At 37.7% G+C, this 22,926-nt stretch overlaps 1 protein-coding gene across 1 annotated transcript in view; it reads left to right on the top strand.

The window, feature by feature from the left end:
• Nucleotides 1–22,926, top strand: part of ROR2 (receptor tyrosine kinase like orphan receptor 2) — a 140,647-nt gene that overhangs the window by 102,085 nt on the left and 15,636 nt on the right. The window contains exons 3-4 of the mRNA XM_019005344.1: nt 3,235–3,522; nt 4,595–4,625. Of these exons, the coding sequence (XP_018860889.1) occupies nt 3,235–3,522; nt 4,595–4,625 (319 nt within the window). The remainder of the gene's footprint in view (nt 1–3,234; nt 3,523–4,594; nt 4,626–22,926) is intronic.

Raw genomic sequence — 22,926 nt, 5'->3', positions numbered from 1 at the left:
GCTCTGTTTTAATTAGTAAAATGGGAAGTGCTAGCATGGATTTAATCCTGAGTTAATAAGTCCTAATGAATAAAATTTCTATCTGTTTTCAGCCAAAAATACTTGAATGTAATATCCATGACTATACCAAAAAGAAGACTCCATCTAGTTGATTTTAAATCAGAAAAAGTGAAATAGTGAAAGGGTTTGAGTAAGGTATAAGCTGACCAATGGCACAAGAGCTATGTAGCCCTTTCATGCACTTACATGTGAAGAGGAAAAAATGTATTAATGAGCCAGAAAAACCACAGTCCCTGTCTGTCATCTTACAGTGCTTGAATTGGTCTCACCTTTTAGACAGATCTCTGCTTCTTTCCTTTCCTGGGTATCAGAAGCATCTCTGGGCTAGAGGAATGCACCTCTGTGCTGGTTCCATGCTGGAAAAGGCCCAGCTTCTTCTCAAAAAAGGTCTTAAGCCAGTCTATTTGCCTCCCTTGTTATGAACATATTCAGCCTGCCCCCATGATTGCTGAATCACAGACCTAAAGGACTACAGAACATTCCAGCCTGGGAGGCACCTCAAAAGATCATCCAGTCCAACATTTCTGGGGAAAGAAAGCTTAGACAAAACTGTCTAGTACTCTGTCCAGTCACATCTTGAAAACATCCAGTGATGAGCCCTCTACCATCTCTCCAGGCAGTTCATTTTCCAGTCAATAATTATCCTCACTGCAAAAAAAAGTCTTTATTCCACTGAAACAAAACATTTCCTGGCTACTTTCACTTATTGCCCTTTGTCTTCTCCATGTAGCTTCTAGTGATGAGTGTCCTGTTCTCTTTGTACATGCCTGTGGATACTGAGAAACTGTGATGATGCCCTCCTGGCCATTCTCCCCTCCAGGGAGAAGAGACTTAAATACTTCAAGTCTTTCCTCCCAGGACAGGTTGTCTAGCCCTGTGATGATATTCATACCCCCTCTTTTGAACCCTCTCCTGTCTTTTTGTGTTATGTTTGAATTTTGGGGATCAGAACTGGATGTAATACTCCAGGTGTGGCCTGGTAGGCACTGAGCTGATTTGGATTGTGATATCTCTGTCTCTGCTAGGTAATGCCCCTATGGATGCAGCCTAGTATCTCAATGGGGCTTAGGAGAATAAACTACATAGAGATAATTAAAAGGTGGTGAAATTAGTCTCTAAATAGCAAGCTATTAGTGAAAAAGCCATATAAAATAATTTTCTAACTTGTAGTAGGTCATGCTTTCTTTCATGCTGCTAGAAATATGTACGTAAAATGTTAGCTTAAGTAGAAGTTTTAATCAATGGCTTCAGTTGACTATATCAAGAAGTAAATTTACTGGTTTTGTTTTCCCTGCCAGAATGTCATTGTAGTATTTCTATTTTTTCAGCTATGAAATGTAACTGGAAACCATAACAAATTACAATGTTGTGGTGTGACATTGCTGAAAACATTAATATACTTTTCCCCCTATTTATATAAGTTATTTGAAAATAGATATTGTCTGTGCTCTGTCAGAATGTTTTGAAGTCTGCTAAAGATTTTAAATTAAAAATAGGGGCAGCTAATGTAAAATTACATAAACAATAATCTATTATTTTATGACAAAAAAGGATAAGTAATTTTCCTGTAGGTTTTTAATATCTGGAGATTCTATGTACTTGGATTTATTTAATTTTCTATTTAGTGACAAATTAATTCTCACTTGCCTACATTGTATTTTCATACTACTCATTATAACAGGATTTCTTTTGAAAGGCCAATGGTAAAGAACACAAAACTCAGTTTTCCAGTAATGTCTGGTTTTGTACATTTATTATATTATGATGTTTGCTCCCTTCTCCAATGCTATACTTAGCTATTATAGAGGAACTGATTTCATGGTTCTGTCAAATATAAATCAAAGCAGAGCATCAATTTTCTTAAGGTATTTCAGCAATTAGACTGTCAGCGTAGACCATTTTTTTACTGGTGTTGGATGTGTGTACTGTCATATGCTATTTCTTAATTAAACAACTGCAAAATAATCTGACAGGAAATGTCCACATGTAGGCATCCATCAAAGTTTTTTGATGTTTGGATCCAACTTCCATAAAAACATAATGTAATTTGAATTCCTGGTTCTTCATGTCTAGAAGGTCTAAATTTACTGGAACAAACATATGAGCATGACAGCTAGATAATTTTCTTACCTGTTCTGTAAGGTAATACAACAACATTACTGTTTCAGTGGAATTACATGTTGTCAAGCTTTCAGTGTGTGATGTGTATCAGTTGCAGGACTCCTAACACCAAATTAAATTTATAAATAATAACCTACAAAAGATTTGATTGTCAGGTTTTGACAGTGTTCTTCCATCAATTCTTTCTTTTTTTTGTCATCCCTAGAGATCACCAATACAGCCTTCTTGATAAGCCCTTTACTTTCAACAAACCACTAATTAGAGTTTGTAGTTTTCACTTAAAAAATAACTACAAAATGTTTCTGCACAATATTCATACAGACATTTCCTTGACCATATTATTTTGACTTGATGTAAAAAATGGCAGTCTATAATCTGCTTATGGGTCCCTTCTGTATCACAGGTCACTTCAGCAACTGAGACATTATTTCTTCAAATTGAGTGTGAGACATATAATCCTGAAAATTTATCATAATATAAGCCTGTCCACATCAGTCTAATTTTAAGATTGAGTAACAAAGAAGTCAAATTAATATCTAAAAGTAACTTTTCCAGTTGTAGTTCTTTTTGAGACAAATCTGTCTGATCATGCAGGAAGATTATGTGGTAAAATCACAATGATATTCCAATGTGGTTTAAACTGGGATCATTGTTTTATGGAACAAGGGTGTATTTTTGCTGTTAGAACATAACATCACCAGATGTATGTTAGGTTAGTATTTTAGCATGTCAGATGTAGAAAAAGTCACTACTGCTTCAAAATAGGTGTCCAAATAGGCAGTTAGGAGTGTAAACTGTGGAGTGATTGATTGGTTGACCCTCAAATCTGCATACCTATCTGCACACAAACATGAAGTCAGCAATGAAACATTTTGGAAACAAAATTGAAGTGTGATTCCACAGTGTCCTTAGGACAGCGAATTGCATTTTTTTGAGCTTGAAAGAAAATTGAAATTGTTTCCAATGTTCTTTCTTGCAAAGGTACTTTTGAGCAGGCTTTTACCTCAACCAAAGTAAAGTTTGATCTTCTATGACCTTTTATCCTCCTCTTAGGTTATTTCCTGACCTTCTTGGAACCAGTAAACAATATCACTGTCGTCCAGGGGCAAACAGCAATCCTCCACTGCAAGGTAGCAGGAAATCCATCTCCGAATGTCAGATGGCTTAAAAACGATGCTCCAGTGGTTCAGGAGCCCAGACGGATCATCATCAGAAAAACAGATTATGGTTCACGTCTGCGAATCCAGGATCTGGATACCACAGACACAGGATACTACCAGTGCGTGGCTTCGAATGGCATGAAGACAATAACTGCAACAGGAGTTCTGTTTGTCAGGCTTGGTGAGTTCCTGGCTTTTATAGTCATAAAACTCAGACTGCTTTGTAGACTAGGTATTAGTTTTAACCATAGTGTAATGAGAAATGAATTTAATGTTTTAAGAAAAATTCTCAGCACAAAAGAAAATAAAGTCAGTGCCTGGGGCCTCTCTCCCAGCACAGAACTTCTCAGTTGAACTTGATACCCTTTTAGTGGTAATAAAAGAAAGTAAATACAGATGTAGAGGTCTGTAAATACTCAGTGAAGAAAAAATTAAAGAACTGTCAGTAAAAAGTACAAAAAGGTAGCATTTCATTGCCTGTAGTTTTCACTCTGCTGCTGAACTCAGTCTGTGAAAAAAACAAAAACTGATGAGAAGAACAAGAAGTGGTTTTCTATGCAATGTTCATAGTTCTGGGCCCATCCTTGTGAATATCAGCTCTGTACTGCTGTGTGAAGCATGGCCTCAAATTCTGTCCTTTGACATGTGACATGTGGTATACCACACCTTTCAAACCTTGTATTGCATTTTGGAGACTTAATAATCCAATCTGAAAGCCAGCCTTTTATGTAGCTTGCCCTTGGATCAATGGGAGAAAAAAAGTCTAGATGCATTTCTCTAATTTTTTTTAATTTTGTAACGCAAATAAGTAATTCCACAGTTTAGTTTGTAACGATTGAGTATTGAAGTGCTGAGTACTGAACCTTTTTCCTGCTCTGACAAAAGCTCATCAGCCCCTTGCCACATCCTAAATTCTGATAGTAAGGCTCAGTTGGTGCTTATTAAAAGGTAGGTGATGTGTCAAGATAACACCTTGTCTAGCTGCCTGTGTTTTTGTGGTGGAAAATATTTTATGAAAAAAGCTAAGTCCATTCAAGTTGCTGCTGGAGCAGATAGTAGATTGATGTGATTTTTATTTATGGCTTTGAAAATAACAATATATAATTATGTTCAGGAATGCAGAAGGTTTTGTTTGAATCTTGAGATAAACCTTCTTTAAAGACACAATTTCCTTTAGATTGCTGTTGACTTTTTTTATTAAGTTGTCCTTGAGCTAAACTTGTCAGTAATACTTGTTTGTTTTATGTTTGCAGGTCCAACAAACAGCCCAAATCACAATCTTCAGTAAGTACTCTTTGGAAAATTACTTAATGTACACTGACTACTTTTGTTCTGTCAGAATTTAGTCCAGAAACTCAGTAAATGCTGTCTGCAGCCACAGTGCTCTTGCTAAAGAAGTATCTAATTTGACCAAAAACTCACAGAATGGATGCAACTATTTTAGACAGAGGTAGCATTGTGTTACAATGGGGGTTGATTTGATTGACTATTCTTCAGCAACTTCTGCTTGCCTATTTCATGTTTTGAACAAGCAAATTACCACAAAGCCAAGTTGGAACAGTAATTGTTTACAGGGCAAGTATGGGCTAGAAGAATGGTTAAAAATGAATGGGTAAAATGCTTAGGTTGCTGTGGTTGCAAATTTACCCATGTAATATTATTATAACTTGAAGAGCAGGGTAAAATGAGACTAGAATCCTGTCACTGAGTAGCTAAGCAAAACTTCCTTGTTTGTTAGTGTCATTTTGACTTGAGTGGTGATTTGGTAATTTCTGCAAGACACCTGGGCTCACTTGATTGAGTTATAAGGATGGAAAAAGAATCATACAATCATAGAATGGTCTGGATTGGAAGTGACCTTAAAATCACCCCCTCCAACCCTTCTGCCATGGGCAGGAAGACCTTCCACTTTGTCAGGATGTTCAAAGTCCCATCCAGCCTAGCCTTGAAGACTTCCAGGTGTGAAGTGTCCACAGCTTCTCAGGGCAACCTGTTCCAGCTTTTCACCACCCTCTGAGTAAAGAATTTATTTTTAACATCTAATCTAAACCTGCCCTTTTCCAATTCAAAGCCGTTGCCCCTAGTCCTGCACTACCAGTATAAAAATTCCCCTCCTTCCCTATAGAGAACCTTTTAAGGCCGCAGTGTGATCTCCCCACAGCCTTCTCTTTCTCCAGGCTTAACAACCCAAGCTCTCTCAGCCTGTCTTCACAGAGAGGTGCTTCAACGCTCTGATCATTTTCATGGCCTCCTCTGGACCCTCTCAAAGGGGTCTGCATCATTCTTGTGTTAAGGACCTCAGAGCTGGACCAAGGATTCCAGATGGGGTTTCATGGAGAACGTTCAGAGTTGTAGAATCCCCTCCCTCACCCTGATGGACACCCACTTTGGATGCAGCTCAGCATACAATTGTCCTTCTGGGCTGAGAGCTCACACTCTTGGGTTGCATCCAGCTTTTCATCCACAAGAATCCCTAAGTCCTTCTTCAAAGGGCTGTTCTCAATGACTTGATCTCCCACTCTGTGTTCATGTCTGGGATTTCCCCAACACTGGTGCAGCACTTGCCACTTGAACTTGTAGAACTTCATGAGGTCCTCATGGGCCCATTTCTCAGGTTTGTCCCTGCGTTGTCCCAATGGCACTTCTCAGCTTTGCATAATCTTCAAACTTGCCGAGGGTGCTCTTGATCCCACTGTCTGTGTCATTGATGAAGATATTGAGGAGCACCAGTCCCAAGAGAAAACCCTGAGGGACACTACTCATCACTGGCCTTAATCTAAACACAAAGCCTTAGACCACAGCTTTCTGGATTCATCTATCCAGCTAGTTTCCTTTCCACTGAATAGTCCAAATCCATGTCTCTTCAATTTGCAGATAAGGATGCCATGTGAGATGGTATCAAGGCCTATAGAAGTCTAAATAGATGATATCTATTGTGTTCTCTTATTGACTGTTGCTGTCACTCTGTCACAAAAGGCCACTCAATAGGTCAGGTACAATATGCCCTTAGTTAAGCTGTGCTGGCTGCCTTGGGTCAATCTGTTGTCTTTTATATACTCTGGGATAACTTTTAGGAGGATCTGCTTCATAATTTTTCCAGGCACGGAGATGAGGCTTACCAGTCTGTGGTTCCTCACATCTTCCTTTCTCCTCTTTTTAAAAATGGGAGTGATGTTTCCCTTTTTCCCTTACCAGGAAGTTTTCTTGGCTGCCTTGACTTTTCAAATATGATGATATTGTTATGGCAAGAACATCAGCCAGTTCCCTCAGGACTTTGGAGCGTATCTCATCAGGTCCCATAGACTTGAGGCTATTCAGCTTCAAAGAGTGAACCCAAACTTCACTTACAGTGGGAGAGACTTCACTCCCCCATAGCCACAGAGAGGATCAAGGTCTTTAGTGGAAGGGGTGACTGCTGGTGAAGGCTGAGGCAAAGAAGTCATTGAAGAGCTCATCTTTCTCTGTATCAGCCACCACCAGTTGGTCCTTGTTGCTTATCACAGGGTACATTTTCCTTGGCCTCTCTTTTCTGGCCTCTGTCAGACCAATAGACCTGAGAACCAAATTTTACATTGATACTTTTGTTATAGAGCAAGTAATTAATTTTCTTTTGGCTTTCCCAGTGTTTTCCAAGTGCTTCTCCTGTACTGAGAATGAACTTCTAAATATTTCACATATGCCAACATAAGTAGAACATTTCAACTGATAGAGTGAAGAGTTACTGCATATGTGACTTCCTCAGGTGGATATAAATTAGGGTTCCCAAAACATCCTTAATCCTGGTTTTTCCTACTTTTTTTTTGCTTTGCTATGCAACTTTTGCTGGTTTGGAACGCTAAATTAAAATAAATAAATAACTAGGAAAAAAAATAATTTAAAAATCCTGTCATTTGGGTTATGATACTTCACATTGTGTCTTGTACTGTTGGTGTTGGAAGCATAGTGTGCCATCATTGTTCTGGACCTGCCATTAAAAGGTGAAGAGTACACTACTATTGGATTATTTTCTTTTTAATATCCACTAGATTCAAGGGAAACCTGAAACTTCAGAAAAACGAGGTCAGGTCAAAGGTCTAGTAAGAAGTCATAAGGGTCTTATCATATGAGGCCCAGGAACTTTCAGGGATTACAGATCTTTGCCTCATTACATGCTTACTTGTATCAGTTTTTCTTAAAATCAGTCCTTCAAATAAAATGCCATGTTTTGGTGGTACAATCATTTTATTCTCAGAAACTGATCATGATTTTTTAAAAACCAAATATTTTGTATAAAATCATGCAGGTTATTTTGTAAGCCAGAAAAGAGGAAGGGTGGAAAAAGGCAAAGAAATATCTAACTGCTTGGAAGGATCTCTCATGGAGCAAAGGACTCTTTCCATTCACTGTCTGCACAGTGCAGCCTCGCACACAAGAGCTATTGCTGTTGGTATTAGTGCTTCAAAAAAGACATGCTTCAGTGGAAACCTGAAACATAAAACCATTGTAATATGGTTTAAAATTATACCTAATGAATATTAAGGGATAAGAAACATTACCTATGTAGATACTATCTAGCAAGGTATTTTTATGCAGACCATGCTGTAGATTCTTAGAATTAATCAGCAATTAAAGATTGCCGGAGAGAAAATGTGTGTTATGCAGTCAGACTTGCCAGCACAAAAGAGCATCTTGATCTTCAGGTAAAGAAGCTGAGAGGTTTTCATAAAAATCTAAATGTAAAAACTTTCAACTAAATACATAGTCATAAATTGCTGCAGATTATTTGGAGATGTCTTTACTTTCTTTTTTAAAATTTTTTTTTATTTTATTTTATTTATTTGTCTTTATTTTATGTGTAAATATTTCTAGGGATTTTCTCTGTAGTAACAATCTATTCTATTTATCAAATTAATCAATTAACAAAAAATAAAATCAAAATGTGGTCAAAAAAATGTTTCTGATTAGTCTTTGCTATCCAGAGGACTGTGCTACTAAAGGGTTATTTTACTGGAGCACAACCCTTTAGCAGTCCTTTCTGTCACTGCATTACGCTTTTACCTTTTGCATCATTAATATTTTTAGCTTTGCCTCTCAAAAGAGGGACATCCTATCTTTCAGAAAGTTACAAGTGTGTGAATGTAAAAAAAAGTTTGACAAATACCAGAGATATTATACTGTGATTTAAAACAAAGCAATGGGCATTAATATCTTGGCATCTAAGAACAGAAGAATTAAACAGTTGTTTTTCCTTCTAGAAGTGTTGCTCTTAGAAGATAACATCATTCTAAAAGACTGTGTGCTCTCTAGTCTAGTATTTTTCTTTTGAATTGAATGGTTAGATTAAATTTTACCCGTTGAGGAAATTCCTGTTTTGAAGAAGTTTAACTATATTAGTGACACCTTGAAGGGATGGAAGACATCTAATATTTGAATATTCAGTCTGTTGGCTCTTAAGGGCTTCTGGAAAATCTGATGAGGCCTTTGCAAAGTAAGGAAGGCACACAGAATGCAGTCTGAAAGTAATGACCCTAAGTTCAGTCCTTGCCAAGTGTATGGGAAACATCTCTGTTGTCACTGCTGCATTTTTCCCTAGGTGACCTTTCTGAAATCTGCTCAGGATGTCAGGAGCTGAACATTTCTTTCCCTATGCTGAGGAATTGGGTTTTCCAAGAAACTTTGGGAAGTCCCTGTTTTATTGAACTCTGACTAAGATCAGTTATGGGTTTGCAGCCTTTGATGTCTGTATGCTGGATTCTTAGGAGAAATAGGTGAGAGGAAACTCTGCCACCAAATAGAAACCAACAGTACTCTGTGGAGGAGTTTTTTAGGTATTAATCATCCAGAATAAATTTGCATGTCCTTATGCCTGATTTTCAAGTAATTTGGGATAACAGGAAATTTTTTAAGATTCAGTCCATTGAAGAAAAATGATGAAGCAATTGTAGTTAGGAAAAAAGAAACGTTCTTTCAAGCAGTGTAAAACAGAATGTCTAAAAACCAGTAATGTGGCTGTGTTAAAACTCCAGCGACGAGGCTGGGTTCCTGTGCAATTTATTCTCCATGGTCTCCATATCCTAAAGCACACCTTTTCTGTGATACCAAAGGGGAATTTCTGTATGATGTGAGGGGTGCTCGTATATCTTTATGATAGAAACAAAGTCATTTGCATCATGTGATGAATCTTCATCATGAATTACTAGATGTAAAAGAGAATATAAGGTCTTGGGAAAGAGGGTAGAAAGCAGTGGATCATGAGAGCCCTTCACCCACAGGTTGTTTCCCTAACCCTGAGTGGAGTCTACCATGTAAAAGACAGTAACTGAGGGGGAAAATAGTTTTGTAAACTGAATTTGTCTGGCAAACCAAAGGTATCTGACATCACAATAAAAAGAAAGAATTTCCTTACCGTCAAATAATAGCACCACTTGTATCTTCTTCTTTCCTTAAGTGGTGTGGCAAATTTCTTTGTTCTCAATGTGGTTCAGCCACAGATAATGCTATTAATCTTGTAAATTATACAAGATTATCTTAAAATTCACATAAACAGATGTTTTTTTTTAAACAATACAAGGTTGTTTCAACTCAGAGGTTACAGTGTTTATTCAGGCCCATAAGGACCAGGTGTTTGATGATGTGCTTCCTCCAGAATGACATGCATGTCTTTTGTTTCATCAAAATATTCATGTGGCTGAGACAGCCATGTTTTTTTAGGATGTATATTTTTTTAAGATGCTTGTGGTAATATGTTGAAGTTACAGAATAAGCTCATACTTGTGTTTTCATTTCCTGTTTTAATCAAGGAAAAAAAAAGAATTTTGTGATTAAAACACTGGACTGTAATTTCAGAGGTCTGGATTTAATTTCTGACTGTACTTGTGTCTCTGTGTGATTGCAGCAAGTTGTTTAACCTTTGTCTTTCCATGTTTTGTACATCAAATGGACATGGTGGATCTTGGGAATTTTTTGCCTTCCTCTGCTATGGGATCAGATTATTTCAAAATGTTTTGGGTACGTTCCTCTCCCCATAAAGCATGGAATGTTATCCTGTTTTATGAGTGAGGAACTGGGGCACAGATTATCTTGGGCTGGTCTACATTAAACAGCATGTGTTTGTCTTGGCAGGTTTCCTGACTCCCTGACAATCCAATTTGGGGATCTGGCTGAAACATGCTGCAATTCCCTCTTAGCCCCTGTGTGTCAGTTTCCTTCTTTTCTCTCAAGGCTGAGGGGGAGGCTGTATTTCACCCTCCTGTGGGTTTGGGGCTCCTTTCAGGGGATTTTGATCCACAATCTCAGATCTGCTTTTGACTTCATCATTTTAAATGTCCTTTGACAGCCCTTCAGGCCAAGACAGGAAATTTGGAGGAAGGACAGAACTAAAACAAAGGTTGCACTAAATTTTTTTCTTTCTTATCTATTCTAGAGTGCAATTTTTCAGTTTTTCCTCTTGTTATGGAGGATACAGCCTAAAAAGGCTCAGAAGTTTATGACATCACAAATTAACATATAACTAAAATTTATACTCTGTTCTGCCCAGAGATGTAAGATGTACTCAGAGGAAGCTGACAGTTTATCTTGTAATAAAACCTGAAATTTTTATCTTAATGTTACTCATGCATTTCAAAAAATACTTTTCCCCCTCTCATTTTAACCCCCAGAACATATGTAATTCAAGGCAGGGTTAAAGAGCAGTGGAAATACTCTTTCAGATTGCTTTGCACTGCACCAGATCACGACTTCTTCCTGCATGACATTGTTTCTTCAGCTTTAATCTTCCACTTAAATCCTTTCTAATCACAAGTAAATAAATAATGAACAATTTAATGCATTTTACATTATTTAGTGGTAGAAGTAGAAATTCAATGCACATACAAAGTTGATGAATTTTAAAAGCCAGGTGTGTATTTAAACTGATATCCATACCACAAGTGTCTGTATTCCTGCAGCTTGTTATCTGGGGAAACTATTACAAGTGGTAGGTTCTTTCCTTTCCGTTAGAGTAAGGGAAGAACTGAAGAAAGAAGTTTACAGGGAATAGGTAGGGAGAAAACAGGATAATGGTTGGTTTCAATCTGCTATGCTCTCTAGCCCATGTTGTTCCCCCAAAACACAAAGGAAGCCAAGCATATGCACAGGTGATGAAAAATAAATCTTCATGAAAGTTTTACCTTTGTTTTGCTATTGTATAAATCGAATGCCCTTGTGTAAATTAAAGTGTAATGCAGATGCATTGCTTTACTGAGACAGACTGGTGGGAAAGACAGAAAACCAGCCTTACAGGACTTGACCTGTATCTGGGCAAGGTTTCTAAATACCTCATGAAGAAGTGGTATTTAGTTACATTTCTTACAGTTAAGCTAATGTAGGGTTAAATGTAGGAAACACTTGCCCACTTGTTATTAGCAGTACCATCGAGATGCTTTTAAATGGGTTGGATCATGCATTGTACTGAATGTAATTCATTATATGTAGGGCTACAAGCATGCACTACACCCAAAAACACAAATACTTTCTTTCCTAAGAGTTCTTTTTTCAAAATTTAGAACTTTAGCTTGTATATGAATATTTAAGGGAGTTGATGTTTTCTGTGGATGAGAATTCACTCACAGCCCGCTTCCTAGTCTAAAGAGCAGTGGCTTGGTTTTTGATAGCCAAAAAAGCCTGGGCTTTTACATCAGATGAGCTGTAAGGTGCGACTCATAAGCTGTGCAACACATGGCAAAGAGCCAGTTTACAGCTCTTTGTAAATATGTGACCCCAACACGCCCTCTTCCAGCAAATTCCGGATCAGCAGCAGGTGCTTAGGTTTTAGTAGCTCAGAGAAACAGTTTGTATTAAACTACCAAAGACCTTGCAAGCAAAGTAAGACACTTGTTACTCCCTTTAAGGATATATGTAAATTGATATTCAAAGTAGTAATGGCCCTTGGGCTTTTGGCAAGTAGCTACTGCAGCTGTTGGACATCCCTGATACAACCAGCAATCTTTAGTGTGTTTAGATTTTACTTTTTCCCTCTATCCCTCCCCTACTCTCATTTGTTCAGTAGCTTAAATGGCTTTCAAAGTATTTATTGTACGTCTTACAAAAGGACAGTTATATGTCCCTGAGACTTCCTGTAGGCATTTGATGCCACATTGAGTTTAATTAGAGTTCCTTAGGAGACTGAATAGCGTCTAACTGCATACAAGGAAAGCGTGAATGTTGTAGTTAGGCACAAAGATAAAGGAAGACTATTCTAATGAAAAGTAGGTAATTTAACAAAATGAGATAATGCTGGAACACCACACCATAAATCATCCTTTCAATTTTTATGGCTTTATGGTTAGATTTTCCCTACTTTTGTATTATTATGTTCTCTATTTCAGTTTGAAAGAGCCAAAAAACCTAGATGCAGCTAATCTAGTGTACATGAGAAAAACATGTACCCTCAAACAGATGGTACAAACCAATAACATTTGAACCATTCTATTCAAAATTAAATAGCATTAGCAGTGATGGAAGGAATTATTTTTGGAGAAGAAGAAATAAAATTCAGAAAGGAAATCTGTTTTAAATCGGTACTGCGTTGTTAAGTCTAAAATCTGAAATATTTGAGGTAATACTACTCTGAAAGTAGGGCTGCAAGAAGCATGTGTCATCAGCAGTTTCTCATACTACGCAAAAAGCTTAATCTAAAGCATCCAAATTCTCATTTTGTTCACTCCAATAACATAATAGAGGCAAAGGAGTACTTTAGATGGGACACAAGCAATGGTATATCACAGAATCTCTGTTTTTATAAATATTTATTCACACACATACACATACTTCCACCCATCCTAAGTTTTCCCAGCTGTTGAATTTGCATGCCAAAAAGCATTTTTCTCCTGCCTCACCGTGCTTTCCTTCAAGTTGGGAAATATCTCTTAAGTTCAGCAGTCTGACCTGCATATAGATATTCTTATACTTATATATGACTCAGTTTTGCAAGATTATGTTGACAAACCTCCTTTTTTCTGCCTGCCTAATCACAACAAAGTAATTTTATTATTGCACAGTAAGTAACAGAGAAGTAAACACACAAAAGAGAAAATAATAGAATAAAATATGATACAATAAAATATAATGCAATACAGCATAATATGATACAGTAGCTGCAGTTGGCAGGGACCTACAGTTATTCCATTTATTCCAGCTTCCTGATCACTCCATGGGCTGATGAAAGTTAAAGCCCATTATTAAGACTGTTGTTCAGATGCCTCCTTTTAAGGCACTGACAGGCACAGGGCATAGACCCTCTCTTTAGGAAGCCCGTTTAAGTTTGACCACCCTCTTGGTAAGAAAATGTTTCCTGATTATCTATTTGGAACCTACCTCAATGCAGCTTTGAACCTTTCTCATGTGTACTGTAGCTGAACCCCAGGGAGATAAGACCAGCGCTTCCCTCTGCTCCTCCCTTCATAGCCCTAGAGAAAGCAGTGAGGTCACCCATCAGCCTCCTGCTCTCCAAAAGCAGCCAAATCCGAAGTCCTCAGCAACTCCTCATGGCATATATCTTCCAGCCCTTCCACCAGCTCTGTTGTCCTCCTCTGGAGCATTCAGGGCCCTTCCCACCCTTGTCAGTCTGTGGGGCCCAGCACTGCACACAGGACTCGGGGTGAGGCCGCAGCAGGGCTGAATCCAGCAGGATGATCCCAGTCACAGCTGGTGATGCTGTGTCTGATGCAGCCCGGGATGGGATTTGCCCTCCTGGCTGCCCGGGCACACACTGCTGATTCACCCTGAGCTGCTGCAGACCAGCACCCCCAGATCCCTTTCTGCAGGGCTGCTTCCCAGCCATAGACTCACTTAAGGAGGAAAAGACCCTTAAGTTCACAGAGTCCAATGAATGCTTCATTACATAAAAAACATATTCTCAGCTCAAATGTCTGCTAAATTATGCAGGAATTTGAATCTTATAACTAAGGCATCCTTGTAGGTGTGCCATGTTAGAGAGCTGAAGCTGTAGTCACTTTTCAGGTTGGAGCTGCTGTGGTGATATTCATTTGTAGATAGCTGAAAGTAGCATTTTCATACTGCACTTGGTAATTAATGTAGAAAAGACCACCTCAGTGTGTAATGAAGTTACATATACAGCAATGAAGCTGCATATTTTTTTTTACCAGGTTGAGGAATGGAGAGAAGAGCAAAAATGTAACACAAAATCAGCAGTTTCAGGTTCCAGGCACTCCATCAATAACGCGCTGTGGGTGATCATTGTGCCTTTATATACTCTGTGATTCAGACTGACAGATACATCAGTATATACAGAATCTCAGTTTATAAGCATTGAGAACTAAATGCTGAAGTATCAAACTTGGGTAAGCATTTGTTCTCCTAATTGAGTTTGCCATATATTTTGATTCATGAAAAGTTTACTAATGTTAAACCCCATTACATTAATTTACACAGCTGGGTGTTGGTACAATTGCTACTCAGAGAGTATCTAGCTAATGATGTTTGCATGGCATCATGTGTGTGGCATCTGAAAATATATTAATTCTGACTTTGGAATGTGAGCTATTTTGCCTGTGGAACAATGCAGCCAGCATCCACTATTATATTGAGGAAAGATTTAAATGGAAAAATGTGACAATCAGGAATTAATTGGTTATACACAGGAAGTAAAGAAAAAGAAGTGAGGAGTTTTTGCAAATACAGTCTAATAAACATTCAGTAGGTAATTTTAAGTCCAAAGGAAGAAATGTAAGGGGAAATTACCTTTGGGATTATGTAAAGGTTGGATGAATATCTCAGCCTCCCAGCAGTTTTGGGTGATTCAGGGTGCTCTTACTCCAACTCCAGAAAAGGGAAGCTGCAGAGCTATTTCCACCCTTTTCCAGTGGCTGAAATAGAAGAGTGTCTGTTTATTTTTAATTTTTGAGAACTCTAGAGGCCTTGATTGAAACTGGCATAGAATTTCCTGTGGAGAAAAAGCTAATTTTCCTAATTTGGAAAAAGCCAACAAACCTCTTATGTGAAGTTATGACAACACACCAAAATTATTTGATGAATTCTGGATTCCTTAGTTGTTCTAGCCAGACCTTGGCTGCTGGAGCCAGATGACAAGTGGGGAACACTAATAAGAGACTGCTGTCTCCAGCACTGACCATCCCAGAACATGAGACACATCCTTATTCGCCCATTGACAGAAAGAAATGGTGAGACACAAAAATCATTTGTTTTTGCTCCAGATTTGAGGGAGACATGTGCTCCTCTGGTGGTAGCCACTGTATGCATCCCTGCCCTGCCTCTTCATCCCACTTCCAGAGTCCCTGCCATCCTGGGCCCCCCGCAAACTCCTCACAGCAGTGCCTCAGTCAACCTTAGGAGATAACCATGGGTGCCAAGCAGTTTTCTTTTGTCATATATGCATGCAAAGCCTGCTGTATACGCAGTATTTGGAGAATATCAGGTGCACTCTCATATATTGGGCTGATGAGAGTCTCATGTGTCTGCTCAATGGCAAGACAATGTAATAGCATCACAAACAAGTGGCTGCTTGCTCCTTCTACTAGTACTGGTTGTGTTTGGGGTTTAAATTTACTTTTTTTCTGAAGAGAAATGAAATATTAAAAGCTTCCCTTATTTTTTGAAACACCTAATAATTTCCTTTAAAGTAAAAAAATAAAAATAAAAATCTTCAGACTGGAAAATTTCAAATAAGCCTTATCAAAGAGAAGCTATGATAATTGTCTGTAATATTGGGAAGTAATTGCAAACTAACTTTCTGCAACATTGCCTAGAATTATTTCATTTTGCATAAATGAAAAGTAGCAGAGAAACTCACAAGTATTTCATATTGTCACTTGGATGTTTTTAAAGACATAATTTAGATGATGTTGAGTTTTTCAAGTGGGTGGAATATGCTAATTTTTCCTTAAAACTGGAAAACTGACAATTCAGTAAATACCCGATGTTTCTGTAGTTTTAATGAAAATGTTCTGCAGAAGACTTTGAAGATGCACACTTCTACATATAATTACATTGTCAGTTTATAGGTGGTGCTATGATCATTTCTAGGTGTTTTGCAAAGCTGTTTGCTATCTGATGTGTAATCTCTGTGGTAACTGAGATAGAAAAGCCACCTTTGTTCTGTTTTAACTGTACTGGCATATTTTTTTTTCTTCTTTCTTCCGAAGGAAGAAAAAAATATGTTTTTTTTTTATACAGTACAGTTATTTTCACTTTTTCATTTGCTTATATTCTTCCAAAAATGAAATTTTTAATGGCATGGTCAGTTAAAACATTTTTAATTCTGAAAAAAATTAATTACTTGACTTTTTTCCTTTTTGCAGAAACATTTTAATTTTTAACCTCTGAAAAAAAGGCCAGGAAGCACTTTGTAGAAAGCTTATATTCCCCATAATTGAAGAAACTAAAAAACCCCACAACCAAAATGAAAAGCTTAAGACATGTCCAGAGGATTTCTTTTTTTTTTTTTGTTTTAAATCATTCCTTTGTTCTACTTTTAACCTCCCTTTCTCTTTGGATTTTTATAACTTGCAATTTTCAGACATGCTTTCACAGTCTTTTCTCTCAAGTTTTTCTATTTCCTACTTGTCTTCCTGGCATATATATAAAGTTCTGTCAGTGGATTTAAATCCACTTTAATATATATATTTTTTAATATTTATTTAATCTATTTATTGTATATATTTTAATATATTAAAAATTTCCTTTTTTGTGCACAATATCTGCTTCTGTAGCTAAATCACAATGCATTAACATCTACCTGAAAATTTAAAGGATTTTGTAAAAGATAGTAATCACCAAACTGTGCTTATCCCTGGTGGCATTTAGAGAGTGGTGTGGGGATCACACCAGACGAGGTCAGAGTAGCCTGGTGGGAGGTGGGCTGTCCTTCTGTCACACATTTGCAGGGTGAGAAGGGACCCCAGTTCCCAGACCAGTCCCCTTGGTGAGGCCAGATAGCCCTTCCCCCGCTCCCTCAGCACTGCAGCCATCAAAGTTATTTTCTCCTTGCCCTGCATGGCTTTCCCATCTTCTCTGGTAGCTGACATGATCTCTCAGCTCTGTCCCCCCAGCCACATCCCTCCTTTGCCGAAGCCTATCCAAGCAGGTGGAACCACCTGGTCCCCAGCACTGACCCCAAGGCATGAGCAACCCCAGTGCTGGAGCCCTCCCTGAGCTGCCCAGGATGGTCCCTGCCAGTTTTACTTGTTGTCTGACACAGCAGCAGTTATAATGACATTTCCATCTGGTGGACTCTTCTAAGACCTTTTTGGAGCTGACCTGCGTGTGCTTGTTCACTCAGGGCGGCATGGCAGGATGAGGATAGATAACTGCTATGAATTTTGCTTTCCTCTGTCAGCAGAGGGAACAGCTTGTTAGAGGCTCTTCAGAGAGGGTCTGTTGGCCCTGCTGACTTTCCTTGGAGATGTCAGAGAAAGACAATTTATTAGACGGTCATAAGACTGAGGGGGATAACATGCCTTGAAATAAAGGGGTGGGGAAGAAGGCTCATAATGGCTTCTTTGGTGAGTGAGAAGCTGGAATGCTGCATGGCCAGGTTTGTGTTCCCATATGTTGAAATTAGTTTTCTGAAGGTTTTTATTTTCAAATTTTCACTAACTGTGGTTGTAACAGAAATGTTTCTGTTAAAGGTATCTGACACTCAGCAAAACAGATCTGCAGCCCTCCCTGGACTGCCAGCTGACTCATGTAATTTCAAGATTTCATCCCAACGTGCTAACACCTATGAAAGCCAAGGGAGAATTTACAAAAATGTCCTTTGAGTAAACTGAAAGAGGGAGTTCATAGGCAGAAGTTAGAATGTTGTTGGCAGAATATTAGATCATCTGTTTGAAGTTACATGTGTTAATCAGGAGGATTGTGGCTGGTTATACAGCTAGGGACAATCATCTGTTTCTTACAGAAATTCAGAACATTGACATCCTTGTTTAGTTTTGCTTCCTTGACTGTTTTATCCAGGTTATTGTAGTAAAAGCAACCCTGCCACCTATGTCTATGCTTCCATATGTGCTGTACTTGGGAACTACTACATGTTTTACATGTACACTGAAAACTTTTCTAAAGGTGCAAAGCAATCATAAATACCTGAATATGATACCAAGAAGCCATAGCAGCATGTAGTTATCTAATGAGAGACCTGCCACCTTTATATGTGTTTCTTTCTCTTGTATATATTTGCCTGTGAGGGCTGTTTATCATGTTATAGGAGCAATGATGGATGAGTGTGTGAAAGAAAGGAAGGCAACACCATTTTCCTTTGGTTTTATCCACCTAAATAATTGATCATAGTATATTTTATTAAGGACACAGCTCAGCTAAGAGTGCTGACACCTGCTTAAAGCAATGCCTACTGAGGAAACCAGTTTGTGTCAAGAATCAGTGAAGGCCTATGATTAAACACTAATGATAATTCTGTCCCTTTCTTGTCTTCAAATAATTTTTAAATATTTAGTAATAAAAGAATCCTCCTACCATAGTAATTAGAATATATGTTTAAAACATTATTTGGATTATGTTTTAGAGACAGACTTTGGAGCCTGAGTTTTGTATTTAAAAATACTGATTTCATAATCCATTTTGGCAATATTTTCAACAGCCTATATATTAGGTTGTAAAGTTTACAACAAAGTTAGGTTGCTCTTTGACAAACAAACATATTCTCTTTAGTTTGTCACAAATACTAGGTCCATTTGTATCTGTGTTTTTGCTAATGACATTTCAATTAGTTACTTCATCTATAATAATTTATAGATAATAGTTAATAATAAATACAGTGAATAATTTATTTATTAACTGGCTTAAAATGCTCTCTCAGACCTTGATTCATATGAACAAGTCCATAATCTGATAGAATCTGTAGAATAAAGATTAGCTGCTATTTTTTACTGATCTTAGGCATTGAATATGGAGTTTCAGTTCATACTGGTTGTTTTTTTAGTAACTAGTAGATAAATATTCAAGTCAAATGCAACATAATTGTTCTGTTCAGTAACTGGAACTTTCAGTGAATTCTTTAAGGGATTCTGTGATGTACTACTTTTCAGATATTAAGGAGGAAATATTTGTCCATGCTGTGTGCTCAATGTAAAGGAATATTGCTTTTTTGGGTCTGTTGTTACACTCAATAAGGATCTGGTAGCAGAAGTCACGGGCCATATCCATTGTGAGTGTAAATTGTCATAGGCCCATTAACTTCAACTGAGCTATGACTATTTATACAAATTCCCCTGCCTGTTAGTTTTTTATTTTTTAACACTAGACTCCCCTTCTTCTCTGGTGGTATTTCTTACATTCCTCCAGTGCAATGGAAAAGTTTTACTGTTGTAGTATTCTAAGTCTCTCAGAGGAGTTAAGTACATCAGTATGGATTTCCTGATATCCCAGGAGCACTGATCTTTACAAGCAGGTGAAGATGTGCAAACAAGGATTTTAAGTGCCGGAAAGGTGGGTTATTTGCAGAAACCTTTGGTCGGAGGATGAAACTGTTTGTTCAGACAATGGATACAGGTAGGGCAGGAAGCCTGTGCCCTTCTCTCATGATGTGGGTTCAGGGTGGCCTTCATTCAGGCAAGGGGCCAATGCTGCAGTCAAGTTGTCCATGCCACCCTTTAGTTTCTTGGTGTCAGAAGGAACGACACAAATGTGCAAGTGTGGAGTTTTGGGGCTTTTATGGTTTGTGGGTTTGGGGTTTTTTTTTTTTTTTGAGGTTTTCCTGTACATCTGGGTTTTCAAAACTACCCTAAAACCAAAAACCTATTTGTGTGTTACTGAATTTCTTCCCTGTGTTATGGGTGACGTCAGAAATATCTGGCATTAGCCTGGCCCTTCAATGGATAGTAATAGTGCAAACCATACTTTTTAAAAAAAGATATGTTCTTTTTCTCCACCTAATATTTATACCCCAGTTCTGTTGCCTTGAGTGTCAGTAGCAAAACTTCCATTGATGATCTGTGCACAATGGGAAGCCTATGAGAACAAGCAATCATAAAGCTCATTGTAACTATTCCTTTAAAATACAGAATTTCTTGACAAATTTTACTTCATGGTGAAACAAGAAATTGAGTGTTGTATTTGATATTTTCTCTGTAATATAGAAATATAGGAACCTGGCCAGAAGGTACCAAGTACTTTTCAATGGTAACATTAATATATATTCAGTACGCTTTTGACAGGAGGCAAATCTTACAGATGCGATATGGCATATGACAAAGGTAGTACATTTCTCTCAGATATCATCTGACTTGTTGAGGGAGCGAATATTTGGGGATGTAAAATCATTTTAATCACTGAAAAGTGATCTTCTTGTGAACAGACTTTGCTCCCCAGCACTATGATATGATATATGATAAATGTCAAGTGTAAGGGTAATGAATTACGAGGATTGTAATGCAACGTTATAAGATGTCCTGATTTTGAGATTCAGTACAAAAAACCATGAATATATAAATAGATATGTGTGTGTGTAAACAAACAAACAAACAAGCAGGTAAATAAATATGTAAAAACCCCAGAAATACCTTATTTTTTTACTCTTTATAATGCCCTTCCCAGTCAGAGAGATTTGCTTCTCTTTGATTAAATATAGACTGTTTATTCCTTTATTATTTTTAGTATTGCAGGTAATTTGATTTCTTTGGTTTATATTTACAAAGAAGACACACGCTGGGCTAAGTGATCTCATAGTCTGAAATATGATACCTGTCTTTTTTCCTCTGATCTTAGTGTCCCTCATGATCATTCTCTTTACACAGCTTCTGACATCAGTTATCAAGTTGTAACAAAAATCCTGAGACCTCCTGATAAGATGAGCAACTGTATACCAAATGTTGTATTTCTCTAAGGATAGCAAATAGACTGACATAAATAATTTGTCCTTTCCTTCATCTATCACAGTCTGCGGTTTTCTGTGCATTTGTCCTTGCTTTGCTGTTCCTCTTGTAATGAAACATTGTGGGGAGGTCTAACATTGTCAGTATTTAACAGATCTTGATTAAAAGCTGCTTAATCCCTGGACAAGACGGAAGAGGGTCAAAGCTTCAGGTTTGTTTGTTGTGGTAAAATTTACAAGAAATTATAATTGAATGTAGTTTGCTTGTGGGAAACTTCTGTAACAAAGTTGCTACTACCTTTTAGAGGCTAACCTTTGGAATATCCTGTTATAGTCTATGAACTGGCTTATATTGTTTACTTTAGTAAAGTGTAGGCTGAGAATACGTCTGTCCATATTACTGGTATGGTAGGTATGGTTGGTAGGGTGTTACTAAATGAGATTTTTTTACAATATGTTCAATTGAAAAATTTATTCTTTCTGAGTTTTCTGAAGAATTTATGAGTTTCTTTCTGTGGCTGGTGCATGGTGTTTTGTCTCTTTTATTCTCAGGGAAATAGCCTTCATTTAGAATTTTCTGCTGTCTTTCCAAGTAAAACTTGTGGTGTGCAATCAGAATAAAGGTAATTCACTAGCAAATGAATATCTGGTACCTCTCAGTTCTCCTTTCATAATTCCCTTTCTGAATCCTTGCTGAAAACTGCTTGAGCTTCATCTGTTTTCTCTGTTTCTGAGGAAAACCACAAGGTCTGCATTTACTGTGCTTTAAGGGGCACTAAATACATACTGGAAATGTTCATCAGATTTAGGTGCTTCAGGTTATTTTAGTATTAAACAGAGGTTTCTGTGGTTGCCTTTTTTTTTTTACTGTGACTTTTTTGTCTCATATGCCCTCTGGTCTGTTCAGCTGTGACAGTTGCAACTAATAGGTGGTGTTACAGAGACAGCATTTAGTGTATTGTGCAGAGATGTATTCTTTCTGCATTTCAAATTTTCCATGAAGAAAAGCGCCTTTGTTGCTAATGTGTTTTGTTCTGTAGTATTTTGTTTGGTGCCCTTTCTGTGTCATATGTGAAACTAAAGTAGTGCTTACTGAGAGGGTGGAGATTTTAGATGTCCACTATGTTTTTTCCAGGACATCTAGAAATCTCTTTATGTGTTTCTCGAACAGATAGCTGTCTTACAGAAGAGTTGCATGGCCTCCATCTAGAGAGTTTTCTTATTCATCATGCTAGGTTTTATTCCTCTTCAGATGTACCTGGTTCTTCCAGTTCTTCCTTTATAGACCCAGATGTTCCTGGAAGTTACGGAGGAGTACCACTGTATGATTGAATCTACATTTTTCTTCTACACTTCTTGCCTGGTTAATTCTCCATTTCATATGGACTTCTGCCCACAAACCTGAAGGCAGGATGTATTTTATGAGGTGTTGCAGTGCATGTGTGATAGGGAACTTGTAAATGCTTATCAGCACTTGGTTCGTCAAGATGTGGCCTGGTACAAATTCCATGTTCTACATAAAAACAGTATCAATATTTTGGTTTTATTTACCTGTGGCTGAGGTAGTAGGTTCTTCTGCTTTTGCTTTTGATTAGATAGCCTAGTTCTAAACTGAATTGTTCAGACAGAAGGTCACCTTGTGGGCCTGGTAAACTGATGACACTGATCCTGAGCTATGGGAATTGGGATTTTAGGAATAGAAGGTCTGTTCAGTCATATTCTTTAAAATTTTATTTTTAAATACAAACTCTGGTCAAACATATG

Source organism: Parus major, chromosome Z, assembly GCF_001522545.3.
Source record: "Parus major isolate Abel chromosome Z, Parus_major1.1, whole genome shotgun sequence".
In the NCBI taxonomy this organism is placed as follows: Eukaryota; Metazoa; Chordata; class Aves; order Passeriformes; family Paridae; genus Parus; species Parus major.
The sequence above is the reverse complement of the archived record's forward strand: the minus strand, read 5'-3'. Positions and strand labels throughout refer to the sequence as shown.